The 25,338-nt window shown below is 37.9% G+C and overlaps 1 protein-coding gene across 3 annotated transcripts in view; it reads left to right on the forward strand.

Annotated features, from left to right (window-relative positions):
* ZDHHC2 (zinc finger DHHC-type palmitoyltransferase 2) overlaps positions 1-25,338 on the forward strand; it is a 110,127-nt gene that overhangs the window by 25,246 nt on the left and 59,543 nt on the right. For 2 of the 3 annotated variants that reach the window (XM_060183419.1, XM_007516279.3), the window contains exons 2-3: positions 20,577-20,603; positions 22,064-22,158. In XM_060183419.1, the coding sequence (XP_060039402.1) occupies positions 20,577-20,603; positions 22,064-22,158 (122 nt within the window). The remainder of the gene's footprint in view (positions 1-20,576; positions 20,604-22,063; positions 22,159-25,338) is intronic. The other variant, XM_060183416.1, reaches the window with a different exon arrangement.

The raw sequence follows: 25,338 nt of genomic DNA on the forward strand, positions 1-25,338 counted from the left end.
CAACCAAGGACTCATGGTTGAGCTGTAGGCAGTATCTCTTTATTCATGCAGGATGCAGCACAATCTAAGACGAGCTAAGCTAAACTCAAGTACTGTAAAACTCACAATGCTGTCTTTATATATACTTGCCAAGTAGGGTGGAAACAGGATGTGACATAGGAAGGGTGGAGAGAAAAGTGACTGGTGACAATCAGATTGTGACAAGGAGAGGATCAGGGTGTGACAAGGAGAGGGGGTGGAGCAAAAAACATATCATGAAACAGTGGGGATTGAACCAGTGCCCTGGAGGGAGGGTGGTGCTTGTTAACAGTGGTTATGTAAATAGAATGCAGTGGTTATGTAAATAGAATAGTGTTAAGCAGGGGGATTTAAACCAAATGAAACAGAAGGGGTCTCATGCATACCAACATCCCTGGACCAAATTTTTTTTTAATTTCTTTATTGGGGAATTAATACTTTACAGTTGACAGTAGATACAATAGTTTGTACATGCATAACATTTCTCAGTTTTCCACACAATAATACAACCCCCACTACGTCCTTTGCCATCCTGTTCCAGGACCTGAACTCCCCCCCTCCAACCCACCCCAGAGTCTTTTACTTTGGTACAATACACCAACTCCAGTCCAAGTTCTGCTTAGTATTTTCTCTTCTGATCTTGTTTTGCAACTTCTGCCTGAGAGTGCCATTCATCTTTCTGTTTCTGACTTATTTCACTTAACATGATTTCTTCAAGCTCCATCCAAGATGGGCTGAAGATGGTGATATCACCATTTTTAATACCTGGGTAGTATTCCATTGTGTATATATACTACAACTTTCTCAGCCACTCATCTGTTGTTGGACATCTGGGTTGTTTCCAGGTTTTGACTATGACAAATTGTGCTGTTATGAACATAGGTATACACATATCTTTTTGGATGGGGTGTTTGGTTCCTTAGGAGAGGAATTGCAGGGACATACGGTAGGTCCATTTCTAGCTTTCTGAGAGTTTGACTGTTTTCTACAGAAATTTGGTCAATTGACATTCCCACCAGCAGTGCAGTAGGGTTCCTTTGTCACTCTCCAGCAACATCTCCAGCATTTGTTGCTGTTTGGACCAAAATTCTTTATGGGGTGCAGAAAGTGGGAGTTCTGGCTTCTATAATTACTTCTCCACTGGACATAGACATTGGTTGATCAATCCATACTCACAGTCTGTTTCTGTCTTTCTTTAGTGGAGTAGAGCTCTGGGGAGTTGAGGTTCCAGGACATGTTGGTGAGGTCCTCTGCTGAGGGATGTCAAAAGGGAATCATGATAGCATCTGCAACTTTGATCTCTTTCTTGCCTGGTTGTGATGGTGAAGACTTCTTTTTTTTTTTATTGTTGTAATTATTATTGTTGTTGTCGTTGTTGGATAGGACAGAGAGAAATGGAGAGAGGAGGGGAAGACAGAGAGGAGGAGAGAAAGATAGACACCTGCAGACCTGCTTCACTTCCTGTGAAGCGACTCCCCTGCAGGTGGGGAGCCGGGGTTCGAACCGGGATCCTTATGCCTGTCCTTGTGCTTTGCGCCACCTGCGCTTAACCTGCTGCACTACAGCCCGACTCCCGATGGTGAAGACTTCTGGGAATATATTGAATATAAGTGGTGAGAGTGGACATCATTGCCTAGTTCCTAATTTTTCAGGAAAAGCTTTCAATTTTTCCCTGTGGAGTGTGATGTTAGCTGTGGGTTTGTCATACATAGTCTTTATTATGTTGAGGAATTTTCCTTCCACTCCCAATTTATTGAGGGACATTATCATAAATGGGTGTTGGAGCTTGTCAAATGCTTTTTCTGCATCAGTTGATAAAATAATGTGATTTTTTTTTTGCCATCTCCCTTGTAATTCAGTAGGCCAATGCCCCTGAGGTAGTGGGCCAAAAGCTCATAAATTCCCCCGTTATAGCCAGCACTGAGTGCTGCCTGACTACTGCTGCACATAGAAGGGAAATGGCACTGTCCTGTGCCATCCCAGTTTGTTTAATTCTTTGTGTTTAGTTTCAAGCCCCTTCTCGCCCCAACCTCAAATGCAAGAACTCACCTGAGGCTGTGATGCTTCTACAGATGTGTCAGCTGTAGTTGGCGAGCTTTTTCTAAGTCTGATAGTTGTAGATATTTGTTGTTTGGGGAAAAGAGTCTGTTCTATTTTCTGCTACTCTATGGTCATACCTCCCAGAAGCCCTAAGCTCCATATTCAACTAACATTTATCAAGTTCCCTAATGTTTCAGTTTTAATATAGATGTTTTACTCAAGATACCTAGTTTAATTCTCAAAACAACCCCTGTGATATTGAGAGAAGGCCTAGAGAAGCTTAGTAAATTGAACAAGATAAAATATCAAGTAGGGGATAGTCCCAGAACCTCAATGAGGGACACGGAAAAGTAACATATAAAAATAATTACAGATTATATTCTGTTCAAAAAAAAAAAAGAAAAACAGTATACCAAATTTGTTTATTATATTTGCCTTTGCTATTCATGATATCAATTACCATGATGACAAAAATATTATGAACAGTGAAATATTTTGAGAGAGTATATACACTTTCATAATGGTTGCAGTTGTTCTTTTTATTTGCTATTATTGTGAATAATAACCACAGGGTTTTTACTTTGGTGCCCTATTTTCAATTTAGTCAGATCCTGCTTTTAATTTCCCTTTCTTATCTTCTTTCTCAACTTCTGTTGATGAGTGGGATCATCCCATACTCATCTTTATCTTTCTGACTTAGCTCACTTAACATAATTCCTTCTAGCTCTGTCCAAGATGGGTCAGAGAAGGTGGGTTCATTGTTCTTGATAGCTGCATAGTATTCCATTGTGTATATATACCACAGCATTTTCAGCCACTCATCTGTTGTTGGACACCTGGGTTGCTTCCAGGTTTTAGTTATTATGAATTGTGCTGCTATGAACATAGAAGTACACACATCTTTTTGGTTGGATGTTATAGAGTCCTTGCAGTAGATCCCCAGGAGAGGAATTACTGGGTCATATGGAAGGTCCATGTCTAGCCTTGTGAGAGTTCTCCAGACTGCTCTCCACAGAGGCTGGACCAATTTACATTCCCACCAGCAGTGCAAAAGGGTTCCTCTGTCCCCACAGCCTCTCCAGCATTTGTTGTTGCTGTCCTTTTTGATGTATGCCATTCTTACAGGAGTGAGGTGGTATCTCAATGTTGTCTTTATTTGCATTTCTCTGATAATCAGCTACCTGGAGCAGTTTTTCATATGTTTGTTAGCCTTTTGGATCTCCTCTGAGGTGAATGTTTTGTTCATATCCTCTGCCCATTTGTGGATGGGGTCATTTGATTTTGGTGCTAAGTTTGCTGAGCTATTTGTATATTTTGGTGATTAGTCTCCTGTCTGATGTATGGCATGTAAAGATCTTCTCTCATTCTGTGAGGGGTCTCTTTGTTTGTGTGATAGTTTCTTTGGCTGTGCAGAAGCTTTTCAATTTGATATAGTCCCATTTGTTTGTTTCTGCTTTAGTATTCCTTGCAATTGGGTTTGTTTCATCAAAGATGTCCTTGAGGTATAGGTGGCAAAGTGTTTTACCAATGTTTTCCTCTAAGTATTGTTGTTTTCGCCGGGCTATGTTGTTTTTGCCGGGCTGGCTTCACGGGCGGGTAACAGACGACCAGGGACTCATGGTTGAGCTGTAGGCAGTATCTCTTTATTCATGCAGGACACAGCACAATCTATACCAAGCTAAGCTAAACTAACCTAAAGTACTCTAAAACTCACAATGCTGTCTTTATATATACTTGCCAAGTAGGGTGGAAACAGGATGTGACATAGAGAGGGTGGAGAGAAAAGTGACTGGTGAAAATCAGGGTGTGACAAGGAGAGGATCAGGGTGTGACAAGGAGAGGATCAGGGTGTGACAAGGAGAGGGGGTGGAGCAGGCGAGAATTCTATCACTGAACCACTAATGCCCTGGAGGGAGGGTGGTGCTTGTTAACAGCAGTTATGTAAATAGAATGAAGTGGTTATGTAAATAGAATAGTGTTAAGCAGGGGGGATTTAAACTAAATGAAACAGAAGGGGTCTCATGCATACCAACAAAGTATTTGATTGTTTCTGGTCTAACATCAAGGTCTTTAATCCATGTAGAGTTGATTTTTGTTTCTGGTGAGATAAAGTGTTTCAGTTTCATTCTTCTGCATGTTTCAACCCAGTTTTCCCAGCACCATTTATTGATGAGAGCTTCCTTCTTCCATTTAATGCTTTGGGCCCCCTTATCAAAGATTAGATGTCCATAGGTGTGGGGGTTTAGTTCTGGGCTTTCAGTTCTGTTCCATTGGTCTGTGTGACTATTTTTTTCCAGGCTGTTTCGATTATGATGGTTTTATAATAAATTTTGAGGTCTGGGAGTGTGATGCCTCCATTTCTGTTTCTTTTCCTCAAGGTGGTTTTGGCAATTCTAGGTGTTTTCTGGTTCCAGATAAATGACTGTAGTTTTTGTTTTATTCTCTTAAAGAAGCTTGGTGGAACTTTGATGAGGATCGCATTAAATTTGTATATTGCTCTGAGGAGAATATTCATTTTGATGATATTTATTTTTCCAATCCATGAGCATGGGATATCTTTCCATTTCTTGGTATCAGTTTCTATTTCCCTGAATAGTGACTCATAGTTTTCAGTATACAAGTCTTTCACTTCTTTGATCAGCTTTACTCCTAGGTATTTTACTGATTTTGCTGCAACAGTGAATGGGAGTGATTTCTGGATGTCTTCTTCTTCAGAGTTAGTGTTTGCATAAAGAAATGCCAAGAGATTGGGCGGTGGGAATTGTGTGGAGTTGTACCCCTCCTACCCTATGGTTTTGTTAATTAATCCTTTCTTAAATAAAATAAATAAATAAATAAATAAATAAAAAGAAATGCCACTGATTTTTGTACATTGATTTTGTAGCCTGACACCTTGCTATATTGCCTAATAACTTCCAGTAGTTTTCTGCTGGATTCTTTAGGTTTTTCTATGTATACTATCATATCATCTGCAAATAGTGAGAGCTTGACTTCTTCCCTTCCAATCTGTATTCCTTTGATTTCTTTCTCTTGCCTGATTGCTATGGCAAGAACTTCCAATACTATGTTGAAGAGTAATGGTGACAGTGGACAGCCCTGTCTAGTCCCCGATCTGAGGAGGAATGCTTTCAGCTTCTGTCCATTGTGTATGACATTGGCTGTAGGTTTGCTATATATGGATTCCACTCTCTTGAGGAATTTCCCATCTATTCCCATTTTTGTAGGGTTTTGAGCATGAATGGGTGTTGGATTTTGTTAAAGGCTTTCTTTGCATCTATTGAAATAATCATGTGGTTTTGGCTTTGCTTTTATTGATGTAGTAAATGACATTGATTAACTTATGTATGCTAAACCAACCTTGCATTCCTGGGATAAATCCCACTTTGTTGTGATGAACAATCTTTTTGATATGCTGCTGTATCTGGTTGGCCAAGATCTTTTTTAATATTTTGGTATCTATGTTCATCAGAGATATTGGTCTGTAGTTTTTCTTTTTTGTTGTGTACCTGTCTGCTTTTGGTATCAGGGTGATGTTGGCTTCATAGAAGGTGGAAGGGAGTATTCTTGTTTCTTTGATCTTATGGAAAAGCTTTAGGACTATGGATATTAACTGTTTCCTGAACGTTTTGTAGAATTCGTTTGTGAAGCCATCTGGTCCAGGACTTTTGTTGTTGGGGAGATTCTTAATAATGGTTTCAATTTCTATGTCTGTGATTGGTGCATTTAGGTTTTGTAGTTCTTCTTGGTTCAGTTTTGGAAGGGCATATGTTTCTAGGCATTGTTCCATTTCTTCCAGATTCTCTAGTTTGGTGGTGTATAGTTCTTCATAGAAGTTTCGCATGATTTTCTGGATTTCTGTGGTATCAGTTGTGATATCTCCTCTATCATTTACAATTCTATTAATTTGAATCTTCTCCAAAAAGTACTTATATTTAACAAGAGGCAGAGAGAACTGGAACTCACAAGGACACAACTCGGTCTTTCACCCTAACTCTGAGCCGCCTACCTAACCACTTACTTACTTACCACTTTACCTAAGTATCAGTTAATGAGCTTCAGCATATGTGTTAAAGATAATCAGAAAGAAATACAGGTTGGATATACAATTATTCTTAGAACTCACTAGAGCCAAATCTTTATTTTGAGTATTCTTCATTATCAGACTGCCTATATAGGACTAAAACAAATCTTTATCTAATTGAATGATGAAATAGCATAATAGTTTTACATAGAAAAATTACTGTGTATATACAAAAAAATCAGTATAATCTTTCCATAGAGTTTGTGAAAGTGAGAAAAAGAAAATTTAGATTAAGGAAAGAAATAAGAAGATCACAGCAGTTCATCTGCAATGAAAATGCCCCCAAACCAAACTGTTCTAGAAACAATTATGTAACTGTTCTTTGCTAATTTGGGGGGGGGAAGTACATTTTTTATCTACTATGAAGGCGTATTATAGTAGCTGAAATTTTGGGTTTTTGGATGTACTTATGACTAGAATTTCAGAATTATCAGTGGCTGACTAAGCTTTTACTTGGCAATAGGTATAGTGTAAAAATCAGCAAACTCAATTTTTAAAGGGTATTTTGGAAAGTATAGGATGATCTCTGTAATGATCCCCTAGCTTTAATCAAAATGAGTAATAAAAATAGAACATATGGGTAGAGAAATAAACTTAATTTGTGTAGGATTATATGTAGCTATGACAGATAATTTATTGTTTTCTCCAACAGATAAAGATATGCAGTGCTTAATTTTTAAGATATAATTTCAATTTATTTATTAAATTAAATACCTGACTATAGAACTGAAACAAAATAACAGCACATATATTCTTAGTACAGTATTTCCAGAAGAGGACTAAATTACAGATTTAGGATGTGCTACCAACTTCGGTAGGCTCTGTCAGTCAGTTGTGGAGTTAAATACCTGTCTAGATGTTACTGTGGAAGTATTTTCTATCATGTGATTTAAACATTTGAGTAAAGCAGGTTACTCTCCAGATAAAGTGAATGAGCCTCATGTAATCACCTAAAGATCTTAAGAACAAATACTAGATTTACTAAAGAGGTAAGTTTGTCTCATACTCAGGACTCCAACATTATCTATTCACTGTTCTTCTAGCTTTTCAGTCTGCTCTGCATATTTCAGACTTCCTGGCTCACACAAACATGTGAGAACCAAGTTCTTAAATCACTTGTCTCTCTCTACACTCATACACACACACACACACACACACACACACACACACACACACACACACACACACACACAGTACTGGTTTTATTTCTCTAGAGGATGAAAGCTAAATACATAGGGATTGGAATCTCTTCTATAGATAGTAAATATTTTAAACTCTGCTGTCAATATTGTGATGGCTATCTAACTCCACCATGTGACACTAAAACCACCATGTAAGGGAATGGGTATGCCTGTGTTTTGATAAAACTTAAGTTACAGAAATTGTTGCTAACACGTGGCTCCATTTAAGGTTAAACAAAGGAGACGTTTATTCATAAAAATCACTGTAAACGTGAGGGGAGAAATCTAGTTGAGAAAATATGCAAAAGTCCAAAGTCCACAACTGAATTAACCAAGACCACCACATGAAGAGAGCAGGAGCAACCTGGAGCCACACCAACAGGACAGTGCCATGATGAAGGGAATCCAATCAAGAGAGGGAGCTGCTGCAAGACTTTGCTTATATAGTCCCTGCACCCACAATCCCTTGTCCCCAGGCTGACTTCTCAGGCTGACTTCATTCGTAGGCTAATTGTCCCAAATTCCTGTTGGGGGGTCACAAGAAGAAATAAGTGTATAGTTATATTTGAATTGACAACTTTATTTTACTTTATTTTACAAATCCCTGATTCAAATGATTGTTTGATAATTTATGCAAAAGAGATAAGTCAGCTATACATTTTTGCTTTGTATTTTCCAGAATATATATTCAAGACAGTTGGATGTAATAAGAGTTATTGTTGTTCATTTTGACTGATGGCCTCATACTTTTATTATTATTTTTTAGATGGAGATAGAGGAGCATAAAGACAAAGAGAGAGTGAAAGGAACCATAGCACTGAGACTTCTAGGGCAAACGCTAGAAGAAGAAGACTGAGACTTCTTCTCTGTGGTGTGGGCCAATCTCCAATATGGCTCAAACATATGGCAAAGCTGCATGCTATCCAAATAAGCTATTTTGCTGGCCCAACAATGGCATATTTTAACTTTGGTTATATTTGTTCTATTTTTACACCAAATTTTTTATTTTTATATTTATATTTATTTATTTTAAAAAGGAGACATTCACAAAACCGTAGGATAGGAGGGTACAACTCCACACAATTCCCACCACCAGATCTCTATATCCCATCCCCTCCCCTGATAGCTTTCCTATTCTTTATCCCTCTGGGAGCATGGACCCAGGGTCATTATAGGTTGCAGAAGGTAGAAGGTCTGGCTTCTGTAATTGCTTCCACATTGAACATGGGCATTGACTGGTTGATCCATACTCCCAGCCTGCCTGCCTCTTTCCCTAGTAGGGTGGGGCTCTGGGGAAGCAGAGCTCCAGGACACACTCATGGGGTCATCTGTCCAGGAAAGTCTGGTCGGCATCCTGCTGGCATCCAGAACCTGGTGGCTGAAAAGAGAGTTAACATACAAAGCCAAACAAACTGTTGAACAATTAAGGACCTAAAGGCTAGAATAGTGCAGATGAAGTGTTGGGGGGCTACTCACTGCAGACTATTGTGTACTTTTGCTCTCAGGTATGTATTTTGCCCAAGTTTATGGACAAGTGTGAACATATGCTCTATCTCAGGGGACCTGGTCTATATCTAGGTTTTGGGACTTTGTTAGGAAGTGGAATGGAATTAGAAAATACTATGAAAGGAAATGTCTCACCCAAGTAATGAAGCTGAAGGGTTGTCATTCCACACCTGAAGTCTCTGGACACAATCTGAAGTGAAGCATGTTGAGGTGGCACTCCTGGCTTTCATCAGGTTGTGATCGGCAGATGCAATATTATTTGATATAAATTGAGAGAAGCATGCAGGAAAGTGCACCCCACCCTAAGGTTCCAGGACTGGGGGAAATATAGGCTCTATTGTGGAAATGTGAGGTTCCTGCTGTCTTAGGGTTCAAGAAGACAATGGATAGTTCTTCTTCTTCTAGCGTTTGCCCTTCTTCTGTAGCCAGTCAACAGCATCAGGTTGAGCCTGATGTAAAGTTTCGAGACCTCCTTTGAATCTGGAGAGGTGGCAGTCATTGACTATGTGGGTCATAGTCTGTCTGGAGCCACAGGGGCAGTTCGGGTCGTCTCTGGCTCCCCAGCGATGGAACATAGCGGCGCACCGGCCATGGCCTGTTCGATAGCGATTGAGGAGGGCCCAATCATAACGTGCTAGGTCAAAGCCGGGTTGACGCTTGCGGGGGTCTGTGATGAGGTGTTTGTTCTTTACCTCAGCTGACTGCCAACTCTGTTTCCAAGAGACTGGAACAGAGAAGTTCAGTGTAGGCGTAGGGGACCAGAGTGGGTGACGAGACGTCAAGGTGGGCGAAGATATCCACGTATATTGGCAGGTCCGGTCGAGCGTAGACGTGGGAAATGAACTTAGATGATGCCGCATCCCGACGAATATCTGGCGGGGCAATGTTGCTAAGAACTGGCAGCCATGGAACTGGGGTAGAACGGATGGTTCCAGAAATTATCCTCATGGAGGAATATAATTTGGAATCGACCAAGTGGACATGGGGGCTACGGAACCATACTGGGGCACAGTATTCTGCAGTGGAATAGCATAATGCCAGAGATGATGATCGTAGTGTGGAAGTGCTCGCGCCCCATGAGGAGCTGGCCAGTCTTGCAGTGATGTTATTCCTCGCGCCCACCTTTGCTGCAGTTTTTATGAGATGTTCGTGAAATGACAGAGTGCGATCGAGAGTAACGCCAAGATAGACTGGCTGGGCTTCATGCCGGATTCTCGTATCGCCAAGCTGCACATGAAGCTCACGCGAGGCCGAGGCATGGTGTAGATAGAAAACAGATGATACCGTTTTTGCAGTGGATAGTTATTGTTATCATCACATTATTTGGTAATTGGGTTAACTTTGAAAAGTCCTTTTGTTAGGATTTGCTGTACAATACCCAACATCTTGTATATAGCTGTGCCACCAGTTGCTTCTGTTCTCCCTGGTCTAGGCTTTTGAGAGAATCAACATATCTAAGACTCAGCCTATGTATTAAAAAGACTCAGTCTGTGATTTAAAAAGTTCGAGACATACAATCAATTATTCCCCTCTCATATTAATTAAATAGTGATTTATATGACTACAATTTAATAGGAGTGTACGTAGACACCATTCCTACCACCAAAAGACTGTGTCTCCTGCCACCCACCCCCACTCCCACCCCCACCCCCACTCCCACCGCCCCAGGAAACTGAATGTCCACCCTCCCCCTCACCACAGGGTTTTTACTTTGGTGCCCTACCCTAGATTTAGTCAGATCCTGCTTTTAGTTTCCCTTTCTGTTCTTCTTTCTCAACTTCTGTTCATGAGTGGGATCATCTCATACTCATCTTTTTTTATATATATATTTTATTTGTTTATTTTCTCTTTTGTTGTCCTTGTTGTTTTTCATTGTTGTTGTAGTTATTGTTGTTATTGATGTCGTCGTCATTGTTGGATAGGACAGAGAGAAATGGAGAGAGGAGGGGAAGACAGAGAGGGGGAGAGAAAGACAGACACCTGCAGACCTGCTTCATTGCCTGTGAAGCGACTCCCCCTGCTGGTGGGGAGCCAGGGGCTTGAACCGGGATCCTTACACAGGCCCTTGTGCTTGGCGCCACGTGTGCTTAACCCGCTGCGCTACCGCCGGACTCCCCTCTCATACTCATCTTTATCTTTCTGACTTAGCTCTGACTTTTAAACATCCTACAATAAAAAGTATTATTCATGGAAGCCAAATGGTGGTGCACCTGGTTAAGCGCTCATAGTTCTAAACTCAAGGATCTGGGTTTGAGCACTCACTCCCCACCTGCAGGATAATACCTCATGAGTGGTGAAGCAGCTCTGTATATATCTGTCTTTCTCTTTCCTTCACTATATCCCCTTCCTCTTTCAATTTCTCTCTATCCTATCCAATAAAAAAAGGGGAGGAAAAAGAGCTGCAGGAGCAGTGGATTCTCAGTGCCGGCCTGAGCCCCAGTATTATCTGGAGGGGGGAAAAAGGTATTATTCATCATATTTAAACTGATGGCAGAGCTTATCTCTAATTATTAGGAGAATTATTAATGAGAGAAGGGGAGGAGGTTGAGAAAAGTGTTATAAATATCAGAATTGGCAAACGAAACTTAACATGGTTCCAGAATCCAAGATCTAATACTCAGTGACCTACATACTACTCTCTTTGCAACAGACACACCCTTTGTGACTCTGGTAATGATTTACTATATCTCTCTTCCCATACATTATCACTGTCAAGAAAGTGATGCAATTCCTTAGGATATTTCTGTAAACCAGAGTTGCTGTTGCCTATCTATGCCAAAACTAATCAGGGAGGAATTTTAGTTTTCAGTAGTATATTGAGTATATTGAAGAGTTAGAAATCTCTAAAATGAAGTATCACTATTGCAGGATAAAGCCCCAAAGGTATTAGGGTAACCCAAAGGAAAAAAAAAAAAAGCAGATGATTTTTTTCTGTACACTTTTTTCTTTCCATATTGTCCAAGGGAGCTATTTTGCTGACTTGCAAATAAATTCGATGAAAATTAAAACTGTTATCCACTGTGTCATTATCATTTAGATTTAGTCACCAAATGTATATGTGCTATATGTTGGAAGTGCTTTCTTATATCTTAGAATAAATTGCATCAACATTATGTGAGGTGAATATAAAATATAGATCTTTTTCAGAAAATGGAATCTATTATTATTTATAATATATGCATTTTATTTTTGTTACCAGAGCATTTGCTGGGGCTTCACACCTACATGACTCCACCACACCTAACAACCTTAAAAAAAAGATAGACAGTGAAAGAGAGGATATGGCTCCATTTCTTGTGAAACTTCCCATTTGCATGGTGCTAAAACCTGGACCCCCACTGTTAGTGAAATGTGCACTCTACTGGCTGAGCTATCTTCATGCCCCTGAAAATGTAACTGTTTTATTCATTAAATTAAGCAGATTATACCACACCTAGGGTTGAATTTTCCTGTAAGAAAAGTTCTCACCTGGGTTAAATGTCACATAAAGGATTAAGGTTTTGGGTCAGGTAGATAGCATAATGGTTATGCAAAGTGAATACCATACCTGAGGCTCCAAAGTCCCAGGTTCAACCCCACCCCACCCTCCAATTCCTCACACCACATAAACCAAAGCTGATTAGTGCTCTGTTAAAAATAAATAAATAAATAAATAAGTAAAGAAAATAAAGGTTTTCATTATTAAACTGGTGTCAGTTTCAGCAGATCCAAGAATTCACAAGGGGGGAGATAGGATGGTGGTTGAAAGAAGATTGGAGATGAACTACACTATAGTGGTGGGAGTGAGGGACAAGGGAGAGAATGACAATTTAATATTGAGTAAGTTGTCCTGATACCTATCTAGGAGAAATATAAAGCTACACCCCTATGACAACTCTCTTAAAAAATGAAGTTTTTTTCAGGGTTATGAGTCAGTGATAAAGCATAGTGATTACAAGTCTGACATCCCAGTCTCTGTCTCATTAAAAATAAACTAATTCATCATATTTAGAATGGAAAGGAATAAGGATAAAGAAAGGATCCTGAAGGCTGCAAGAGAAAAACAAAGAGTCACCTACAGAGGAAAACCCATAAGATTAGCAGCAGACTTCTCTACACAAACACTACAAGCCAGAAGAGAATGGCAAGATATCTACTGAGTGCTAAATGAGAAAGGTTTTCAATCAAGACTACTGTATCCTGCTAGACTGTCATTCAGAATAGATGGAGGCATAAAAACCTTCGAGACAAGCAACTGTTGAAGAATCAACTATCACCAAGCCTGCCCTGAAAGAAGTTCTGAAAAGTCTCCTAGAAATAGTCAGACCACCATAAATATGCCATATGTCAGAACACTCTAAAACTACAAGAATGGCATTAAAATATCTTCAATCTTGGGTATCAATAAATATCAGTGGCCTGAATTCACCTATTAAAAATCACAGAGTAGGAAGATGGATCAGAAAACACAACCCAACAATATGCTGTCTACAGGAAACAAACCTAACTCAACAGACAAACACAGACTCAAAGTGAAAGGATGGTAAACTATCATACAAGCCAATGGCCCACAAAAAAGGGCAAGAAAAGCTATTCTCATATCTGATAGGATAGACTTTAAAATAAATAAAATTTAAAAAGATAGGGATGGACACTACTTAATGCTCAGTGAATCAGTAAATCAAGAGGACTAAACAATTATTAACACCTATATACCCAATGAGAAGCCATCTAAATACGTCAAACATCTACTGAAAGAGCTACAGCAATATATTAACAGCAACACTGTCATAGTAGGGGACTTCAACACCCCACTCTCTCAACTTGACAGATCATCCAGGCAGAAAATCAATAAAGACACGAGGGAGCTAAATGAAGAGATAGATAAACTAGAACTATTGCACGTTTTCAGAGTCATTCATCCCAAGAAACTGGAATACACATTTTACTCAAGTCCACATGGGTCGTTCTCAAGGATAGACCATATGTTAGGCCACAAAGACAGGATCAGCAAATTCAAGAGCATTGAAATCATCCCAAGCATCTACTCAGACCACAGTGGAATTAAACTAACACTCAACAATCAACAGAAGATTAGTATAGTCCCAAAATATGGAAGCTCAACAGTACACTACTTAACAACTACTGGGTCAAAGAAGGAATAAAGGAAGAAATAAAAATGTTTCAAGAGTTCAATGAAAATGAAGACACAAGCTATCAAAATATTTGGGACACAGCTAAGGCAGTAGCGAGAGGGCAGTTCATAGCCATACAAGCACACATTAAGAAACAAGAGAAAGCACAAACAGCCTAATTGCACATCTTAAAGATGAAGAAAGAGGAGGTGGGGGAGGAGGAGGGGGAGGAGAGGAAGAAGAAAGGAACCTTAAAGCAACCAGAAGGACAGAAATTACTAAAGTTAGGGCAGACATAAATAACATTGAAAAATAAGAAAACCTTACAAAAGATCAGCGAAAGTAAATGTTGGTTCTTCAAAAGAGTGAACAAAATCGACAAACCTTCAGCCACACTCACAAAACAAAAAAGGGAGAAGACTCAAATAAATTTGATCATAAATGAAAGAGGAGATATCACAACAGACACCACAGAAACTCAACATATCATGTGAGGCTTCTATGAACAACTATATGTCAGCAAGCTAGAGAACCTGGAAGAAATGGATGATTTCCTAGACACCTACGAACTTCCAAAATTAAGTAAAGAGGAACTAAATAACATGAACAGGCCCATCACAGCTAATGAAATTGAAACAGTTATCCAAAACTTTCCCCAAAATAAAAATCCTGGACCAGATAGTTTTACAAATGAATTCTACAAAACCTTCAAAGAAGAGCTAATACTTGTACTTTTAAAAGTCTTCCAGAAGATTGAAGACACTGGAATACTCCTTTCCAGTTTCTATGAAGCCAACATCACTTTTATACCAAAAGCAGACAGGGACACAACCAAAAAAGAAAATTACAGACCAATAACTCTGATGAACATAGATGCTAAAATATTGAACAAAATTCTAGCCAACCAGATACAGCAGTATATAAAAAAGATTGTTCATCATGACCAGGTGGAGTTTATCCCAGGGATGCAAGGTTGGTTTAATATATGTAAATCAATCAACGTGATCCACCACATCAACAAAAGCAAGAACAAAAACCACATGGTCATATCAATAGATGCAGAGAAAGCCTTTGACAAAATACAACATCCCTTTATAATCAAAACACAACAAAAAATGGGAATAGATGGAAAATTCCTAAGGTTGTATAGCCTATATATACCAAACCTACAGCCAACATCATACTCAATGGTGAAAAACTGGAAGCATTTCCTGTCAGATCAGGTACTAGATAGGGCTGCCCACTATCACCATTATTATTCAAAATAGTGTTGGAAGTTCTTGCCATAGCAGTCAGGCAAGAGCAAGGAATTAAAGGCATACAGATTGGAAGAGAAGAAGTCAAACTCTACCCTATTTGCAAATGACATGATAGTATACATAGGAAAACCTAAGGAATCCAGCAAAAAGCTTTTGGAAATCATCAGGCAATACAATAAAGTGTCAGGCTACAAAATTAACATTCAAAAGTCAGTGGCATTCCTCTATGCAAACACCATGTTAGAAGAAATCCAGAAATCAATTCCTTTTACTATAGCAATAGAAACAACAAAATATCTATAAATAAACCTAACCAAAGAAGTGAAAGATTTGTATACTGAAAATTATGAGTCACTACTCAAGGAAATTGAAATAGACACAAAGAAGTGGAAAGATATTCCATGCTCATGAGTTGGAAGAATTAACATCATCAGAATGAGTGTACTACCCAGAGCCATATACAAATTGAATGCTATCCCCATCAAGATCCCAATCACATTTTTTTTTAGGAGAATAGAACAAATGCTACAAATGTTTATCTGGAACCAGAAGAGACCTAGAATTGCCAAAACAACCTTGAGAAGAAAGAACAGAACTGGAGGCATCACACTCCCAGATCTCAAATTGTATTATAGAGCCATTGTCATCAAAACTGCTTGGAACTGGAACATGAACAGACACACTGACCGGTGGAATAGAATTGAGAGCCCAGAAGTAAGCCCCCACACCTATGGACATCTAATCTTTGACAAAGGTGCTCAGACTATTAAATGGGGAAAGCAGAGTCTCTTCAACAAATGGTGTTGGAAAAAATGGGTTTAAACATGCAGAAGAATGAAACTAAACCACTATATTTCACCAAAAACTAAAGTAAATTCCAAGTGGATCAAGGACTTGAATGGTAGAACAGAAACTATCAGATACATAGAGGAAAATAGTGGCAGAACCCTTTTCCGCATAAATTTTAAAGACATATTCAATGTAACGAATCCTATTACAAAGAAGACTAAAGCAGGCATACCTATGGGACTACATCAAATTAAAAAGCTTCTGCACAGCAAAAGAAACCACTACCCAAACCAAGAGACCCCTCACAGAATGGGAGAAGATGTTTACATGCCATTCATCAGACAAGAAGCTAATAACCAGAATATATAAAGAGCTTGCCAAACTCAACAACAAGAAAATAAATAACCCCATCCAAAAATGGGGAGAGGACATGGACAGAGTATTTACCAAAGAAGAGATCCAAAAGGATGAAAAAATGCTCCAAGTCTTTGATTGTCAGAGAAATGCAAATAAAGACAACAGTTAGATACCATTTCACTCCTGTGAGAATGTCACACATCAGAAAAGGTAACAGCAGCAAATGCTGGAGAGGTGGTGGGGTCATAGGAACCCTCCTGCACTGCTGGTGAGAATGTCAATTGGTCCAACCTCTGTGGAGAACAGTCTGGAGAACTCTCAGAAGGCTAGAAATGGATGTACCCTATGATCCTACAATTCCTCTCCTGAGCATATATCCTAAGGTACCCAACATACCCATCCAAAAAGATCTGTGTACACATATGTTCTTAGCAGCACAATTTGTAATAGCCAAAACCTGGAAGCAACCCAGGTGTCCAACAACAGATGAGTGGCTGAGCAATTTGTGGTATATATATATATATATATATATATATACCACATATATATATATGGTATATATATACCATTGTATATATATACCATATATATATACAATGGAATACTACTCAGCTATAAAAAATGGTGATTTCACCGTTTTCAGCTGATCTTGGATGAACCTTGAAAAATTCTTGTTAAGTGAAATAAGTCAGAAAAAGAAGGATGAATATGGGATGATCTCACTCTCAGGCAGAAGTTGAAAAAAATAGATTAGAAGAGAAAACACAAGTAGAACCTGAACTGGAATTGGCGTATTGTACCAAAGTAAAAGACTCTGGGGTGGGGATAGGTAGGGGGAGAATACAGGTCCAAGAAGAGGTTTGTATGGTTATATGGAAAACTGAGAAATGTTATGCATGTACAAACTATTGTATTTACTGTCAAATGTAAAACATTAATTCCCCAATAAAGAAATTTTAAACAATTAATTAATTTATATTATCACTTATTCAGAGAAATATATATATCCTCATGTCATCACAACATTATTTATAATAACCAAGAGCTATAAATATTCAAAGTGTTTCTTTGCAGATGATTGCACAGACAGCACATGGTATAGACACTCAATGGAATACTATTCAGCTATTCTTTTTCTTTTACTGTTTTCAGTGAAAAACAAACTGTTATACATTACAAAATTATATTATCAAATTACTATATACAGTAGAATACAGCAAAAGAAAAAAAAATTCTGCTATTTGCAACAGTATTGGATGAACCTAGAAAGTATTATGCTTAGTTAAATAAGCCCTAAAGTGAAAGATAGTGTTTTATTTCCTGCTTACAGAACAGCACACTTGTGTGTGGTCCATATGCATTTCGGGGGAAATAAATTTCAAATAAAAAAAGCTTTAACAACCAAGAGGTTGTTAAACAGCAAGTATAAACAGCAAAGGTGTAAGGACTAAGTTTGGGAGCGCTCCAAAGTTAAAGTGGTCATGGATATGAAGAGTATACAAGCAAAGAAAGAGAAAAGAAGCAATCAATACATTAGAAGGGGAATGAGGAAAGAGAATTGTGTCCATTTGTTTGATCCGTAGGGTTTCAAGACGACTCCACCAGTATGTCCTGGTGTCCCGCTTGCTTCCCCAGTTCCCCACCCCATTAGTGAAAGAGAGAGACAGGCTGGGAGTATGGATCGACCTGCCAACACCCATGTGCAGCGGGGAAGCAACTACAGAAGCCAGACCTTCCACCTTCTGCACCTCATAATGTCCCTGGGTCCATACTCCCAGTGGGATAAAGAATAGAAAAGCTATCAGGGGAGGGGAGGGTATATGGAGTTCTGGTGGTAGGAACTATGTGGAGTTGTACCCCTCTTATCCTGTGGTTTTTGTCAGTGTTTCCTTTTTGTAAATAAAAATTTTTCAAAAAGGGGAAAAAGCTTTAAAATATACTTGTGGGTATTTTTATATACATCCAAGGACAAATAACAGTAATTCAGAGCAAATATAGTAGTAGTATCAACTGATACTTAGTGTACTTTATAAATTTTCATTTTAGTTTCAGTGTCTCTTTTCTGATAACAGAAATAATGGGTTAGCAAACACATTATATTTAAAGCAGCAGAACTTTTTTTGGCATGATCATTCATACATAAGCACACAAGAAGAATCAAATTGCTTTTCCAATTTCTTAGATTAGTTCTATTGCCTTCAGTTGAAATTTTGTTCCAAGGAAGAGTTATATTCAATTTTGGAGCATTTATGAAGATGGAGAAGCCAGTGAGTGCTTATAAAGAAATACGTAAGGAAATGGGGAGGTCAAATATGGTAGAAAAGCTTTCCTAAACTCATTACTGAAACCTCGCATCAACCACTTCACGGAGTCTGTGAGAACATGAACTCTGTTGTCTCTGATTTATAAGCACACTTGTAGAACAGGTCATAAGTAAGTGAAAGATCAGCTGTGTCTGGCCGTCCCATTCTGAACATTAGAAATATTAAAGGATATTGAGAGTAAAGGAAGCATTTAAAGGAGTCACATGTGGTTTGGTTAAAGATCTAGAAATGATTGCTTTTGTTTGTTTGTTTGTTTGTTTTACCAGAGCACTGCTCAGTTCTGACTTATGATTGTGCCTGTGGCCAGAGTGAGGGGTGAGGGGATGTTTAAACCTTGGACTTTGAAGCCTCAGGCATGAGAATCTCTTTGCATAACCATTATGCTATCTCCTCCACATCAAATTATTCAGATTTTAAAAAGAACATTTCAAAGGGACACAATAACTTGAACTATGGGAAGGTCTGCCGTTTAGATTTTTGCTATAGTTTGGAAGCCTGAGTAACATAGGTAAAAACCAGAAAGATGATAATTTCAGCACATATCTTTTCATCATCTTAGAGCAATCCAATAATTGAGTGGACTGCTTTCCAAAAACTGCATTCCTACTGGCACTGGAAATGCATTAACTGATAATTCAATTGCTCTCTTGGAGAGGAAATTGGTTGGATCAGGTAAAAACTTTTAAATGTTGCCACATTGCCCTCTAATTCCAGTGCTGCTTCGGGTGATCCAACTATATTCCAAGACATTGTATATAATATTGACCTCCATTAAAAGGTCAAATTTGGGCTATGGAGGTGTCTCAGAAGTAAAGCACATGTCTGTATGAGACTCTGAGTTGGATCCGAAGTACCACATAAAGCCAAGGCAAAAAAATGTACATCATAAGCGATGGTAGTTTCTCAAGACACATAGCCAGGGCTTCTCATTCTCATTGTACAGTAGAAAGAAATTAGTCATTGGGTGTAAGAAATTGACTTCATAAGCTTCCTTTTTTACATTTATTACTTGTATGCTCATAGACCTAGGTGCTATACACTTATCCTTTGCCATTTATCACAAATCTAAGCCAAAGTAAATATAGTTCTTTTTAGTAGAACTATTCTTTCACTTTTTTGTCATTTTCTTAATTTTTATTTGTCTGGAGCATTGTTATGGAGTATTTTTCCTCTTCTAAGACAACTCTGCATTGTCTTAATTTAGGAAAACATTTTTGGTAATGCAGAAGGAACAAAAATGGTGTGGTCACTTGCTTGTGCTGAGATTCCTTGGGTGAAGGCAAAGGTAACAATTTATCAAACACTTAGATCAATATGGGAAATATAATGTTATAAAATGTCTGGAGTTTTGTAGTTAACATCATATATATGTAATTAATGAAAGAAGTTAAACTTTCTATAGCAAAAAAAAAAAAAAAAGAATTTGTACTTTACAAAGAATGTGTACTAGAAAATTTTCAAGAGAATGCATGCTAAGGACACAACATTTTCTTTTCTGGAGAGCTAACCAGGAGTTTGCTAACTTAAAAAGAGCAATGAGTGTTTCTGGATATGCAACAAACTGGAGAATGAACATTTCTTTCTGTCTGAACTATGTAGTTGGAAAGAAACAGAGAAACCAATCAATAAATGAATAAGATCCAGAAGGGCAAGCTTGGCAGGTTTTGCTGTCTGTGTGGGAGCCAAGCTAAAATGCCAACATAAGCATGAATCTCTACCCTCTCCACAGATTGCTCAGCTCTCCTCTAAATGAAGTTAAACAAAGATTTAAGAAACGTTGCTTTGAAAGGAAACCAAATTATTAACCTACTCAGGTGCCCTGTTGTTTCTGTCAGGGTACTATGTTTGGCGTAGGTTTCACGTAACCTATTATCTGTTTCTCTCTCTCTCTCTCTCTTGTTCTGTAGTGTCCATGGAAAACATTGGAGAACAAGGTAAAATATATAATTGTTTTTGTGCTCTCTTCAGCAGCACATATACTAAAATCTGCATAGATTATGAATAACGTAGTATTCATTTAGATTTTGTTGAGTTTACTGAATTATTCTTTGAGAATGTGGAGAGAAAATGGAGTTAAAGATAGCTCATTTTTTTTACTTCCCAGAATTTTGTCAAACATTTGGCAAAGAAATCTGTTTTGAAATGGCAGTAATGATATCAAGGATTCTTTTGGCTTAGAGATACCAGAATAAAAAAAAAATCTGCCTTGCCTCAAAATATTATCTCATTCTTGAGTCACATATAGAATTTATGAGAAATATCAGTGTATCTAGTCATTGCACACCAATGTAAATTCTTTATTGGATATATATATATATATATATATATATATATTTTTTTTTTTTTTTTACCAGAGCACTAATCAGCTCTGGCTTATGGTGGTGTGGGGGACTGAACCTGTGACTTCAAAGCCTCAGGCATGACAGTCTGTTTGCATAACCATTATGCTATCTACCTCTGCCTGATAAATAAAATTTCAATGATTCTTTAGATATTGCTATAATCATTGTTTCAAATCCTATAAATATGACTATTGCCATTCTTTTAAAAAGTTAAAAATTACTGTTGGGATTAAAAAACAACAAATTATATTTTAAATTGATAGATTTTATTCACCTATATCTTATAGAATTTAATTATATTAATGTATATATATACTGTATAGATAGTAATATTTAGTGATTTTGTATATCATTGTACAAAATTGATATTTTATATTTATGTAATGATTAAGACTTTCAAATACCACAAAATGGTGCATTACCTAAATAAATTCAGAATCTTTTTCTTAACAGTTGTCCCATTTGGTAAGTAAGACACTTGAATTACTGTTAGAGAAAATCTCTCCTTGTCCAGATGGCTTCTGTTTAAATATATTGTCATTAAAGTGATTAGGGACACAAGACTTGACAGGAGCTAAGCAAATAAGCAAACAGTGTCTCAAATACAAGCTGTGTCTGCAATTCTGTCAGTGACAGAATAGAAAAGTTTCTAAAGCTAGAATATTTTATTTTTTATTTAATATGCTTATAATTTAGAGTTACAGTCATATCTGCCTTTTTAAAAATATAATCTGGAAATGTTGTCTACTGGCTATTTTGTCAATAGACAGGTCTTTTCACAGATGGAATTCTCTACTCATGGGCATAGATTTCAGTATGATCAGAGCTTTTTCTTTGGGAGGGGGAGGGTGTTCAGGCACAAAAATGTAGTAAAGTAGCTGTTTTCATTCCATTATGGTATAAATCATCTTATTCATAAGAAGACATTGTGAATATAACCTGTCTATGCTTATTGTAGAACAAATAAGTGTTTGTTTGTTTTTTATAATTACCTTGATTTTTGTATGCATTTATTGCTTCAATGATAATGGTATTTTATTTTTTCATTTTAGTTATGTGCCTGATTGCTTATCATCTACTTTTTGCAATGTTTATCTGGTCGTATTGGAAAACTATCTTTACATTACCAATGAATCCTTCAAAAGAAGTAAGTGAAAATATTAATAACATTATCCTAAAGAAAGCAATAATATTGATATCTGAAGAATTAATTTTATCTTTTAATTCATGTTGCAAACTTATCAAGTATAGTGATTTTATATTAATGTAGCTATTAGTAATTTATAAACTTTTTTGCACTGGATATGTTTGTTACATTTCCTATATTAAATTTATTATGTGTACCATTTCTTCTTTAGAGTCCACTTTCAGGATAGATAGGTAGAAATGATTCTATTGTAGTTATAATCATAATGGTGTGTTAATTAGCTGTCAGACACCAGAAACAGCAAAAATAAAATAATGATTTAAATAAACTTGGAGTCAGGTGGCAGCACACCTGATAGAGCACACATGTTATGAGAAAGGACTCGGGTTCAAGTCTCCAGTCCCCACCTGCAGGGGGATGCTTCAGAAATGGGGGGCCATTGCTACAGCTGCCTCTACTTCTCTCTCTCTTTTCTTCCTTTTCTGTCTCTCTGACATTATCAAAAAAGAATGGAAATGGCTACCAGGAAATAATGGAGTTATGCAGACACCTAGCCCCAGCAATAGTCTTGGTGGCAAAAATATAAATATAAAATAAAAAACAATCTTCTCACCATTCATAATCTATAGCAATCTCACAGCTATTAGGCACTCAGGCGATTTTCCTCTCTTGTCCATTTGACATGTGTAGCATCCATCCCAACATCATCTCTTGGCCTAATCTAGCCAGCATGTCAACATCTAAACCAACAGATCAGAGAGAGAGTGGGAAAGAATAGAACCAACTATTCTATCCTTTGAGGATATTTTCTGAAGTTTCTGAATTTCAGCTACACTTAGGACTTAACTATATGGTCATATCTGCTTGCACAGAAACTGGGAATACACTATTTATGATGGCAACATAAATCATTTGAGAAAAAAAAGTAAGTGGATATTGGGGAATAACTGATAGTCTCAACTATGAATGTTTTAAGTAGAGTGATAAGATCATATTTACATTTTTGAAAAGATCTTTCTGGCTATTTGTTTTCCAGCCCTTCATATTGGTTAAATGTCCTGGGAACCAAGGTCCTACTTTTTTCCCCAGAGGGTATTCTTATTGAGTTTTGAATTTTTTACCTTTATTTTACTATATGTTGGTTGAATGAAAATAAACATTTTTCAGTAATAAACTAATATTGTAATCTTAACTGGACACGTTCTTTTTTAATTGTTGCTATTTTTTTATTGCCACCAGGATTATTGCACTTGGTGGCCATATCTTTATGTTTTTTTTTTCTTTCTATTTATGTGATAAGACAGAGAGAAATTGAGAGGAGTGGAGGAGGTAGAAAGGGAGAGAAAGATGGACACCTGCAGACCCGTTTTACCATTCCTGAAGCAGGGACTTGAATGTGAGTTTTTGAGCATGGTAATGTGTGCACTCTCTTGGGTACACCACCTCCTGACTCGTACATTTTTTGTTTTGTTTTAATGGATTGGGGTGTGGATATAACTGTAGACTTCTTCCTGAAGTAGTGTCTTTTGGAATGTAGCTGTGTTCTAAAAGGCCAGTAAATATGTGATATGATCTGTGAATAGATATTAAAACTAAACTGGGAGCTGGGTGGTAGTGCAGCAGGTTAAGTGCACAATGAACAAAGTGCAAGGACCTGCAGAAGGATCCCGGTTTGAGGCCCCAGCTCCCCACCTGCAGGAGGGTTGCTTCACAAGCAGTGAAGCAGTTCTGCAGGTGTCTTTCTCTCCTCCTCTCTGTCTTCCTCTCCTCTCTCTATTTCTCTGTCCTATCCAACAACAACAATAGCTATGACAACAATAACGACTACAAAAGTGTTTTTTTTAAATATGACTTTCTATTTTCTTTTTTTAACATTTATTTTAAATTACTTTTATGTACTTATTGGATAGAGAGAGCCAGAGATTAAGAAGGAAGAGGGTGATAGAGAGGGAGAGAAACAGAGAGACACCTGCAACACTGCTTCACCACTTGCAAAGCTTTCCCCCTAAAGGTGGAGACAGGGGACTCAAACCCAAGTCCTTATGTTTATAACATGTGTGCTCACCTAAATGCACCAAGACCCAGCCCCTCTACTATTTTCTACTTATTTTTCTTTTCCTACTTCTTCTTCCACTCTTCTACTATACTTTTTTCACTGTCATCACTCTTACCCTACTGATCTTCATAGTAGATTTGAAGGGAAATGTTGATATCTGTTGCAGGTTATCACATCCACTCCAGTGTTCTACCTATGATCTAAGTGCTGACAATTCACAAATATATTTCTCTCTCTGAGCTATTCTCTGAATTTCAGATTTAAGTATCTCCTTACCAAACACAGCGCCTTGATCATTTAACTGATTCACTAAATGCAACATGTCAAACACTGAACTCACCTCATCTCCTTTCCGTTTATGGTGACTCATCTGCTTTTTCTACTGGCTAATCTCACTGAGTCTACCTCATCATCTCTGCCAGAGGCTGGGCAGCTATGCTACAATACTCCTGCTTCCTTGTTGCTCCCCTAACATCCAGATCCTACATTGTTTACACTTTCTAATTTTTCCCTTTTAAGCCTAACCTCTCTTCCTTTTCTCTTTTTCTTTTATGGTGACATAAGTACAGAGTGCTAGTCATCTCTTTTGTCTGAGTACAGTGTTCTATTTGGTGTCAGTAGTTTGGTCTTAGGCGGTCCCTATCCAGAACCTACAAAAAACAAACAAACAAACAAAAACCTGTTTTCCTTTTTCTTTTTTTAATTTATAAAAAGGAAATATTGACAAGACCATAGGACAGGAGGGGTACAACTCCACACAATTCCCACCACCAGAACTCTGTATCCCATCACCTATCCTGATAGCTTCCCTATTCTTTAACCCTCTAGGAGTATGGACCCTAGGTCATTGTGGGATGCAGAAGATGAAAGGTCTGGCTTCTGTAATTGCTTCCCCACTGAACATGGGCATTCACAGGTTGATCCATACTCCCAGTCTGTCTCTCTCTTTCCCTAGTAGGGTGGAGCTCTGGGGAAGCAGAACGCCAGGACACATTGGTGGGGTTGTCTGTCTGTCCAGGGAAGTCTGGTTGGCATCATGCTAGCATCTGGAACCTGGTGGCTGAAAAGATAGTTAACATACAAAGTCAAACAAACTGTTGAACAATCATGAACCTAAAAGCTGG

Source organism: Erinaceus europaeus, chromosome 2, assembly GCF_950295315.1.
Source record: "Erinaceus europaeus chromosome 2, mEriEur2.1, whole genome shotgun sequence".
NCBI lineage: Eukaryota > Metazoa > Chordata > Mammalia > Eulipotyphla > Erinaceidae > Erinaceus > Erinaceus europaeus.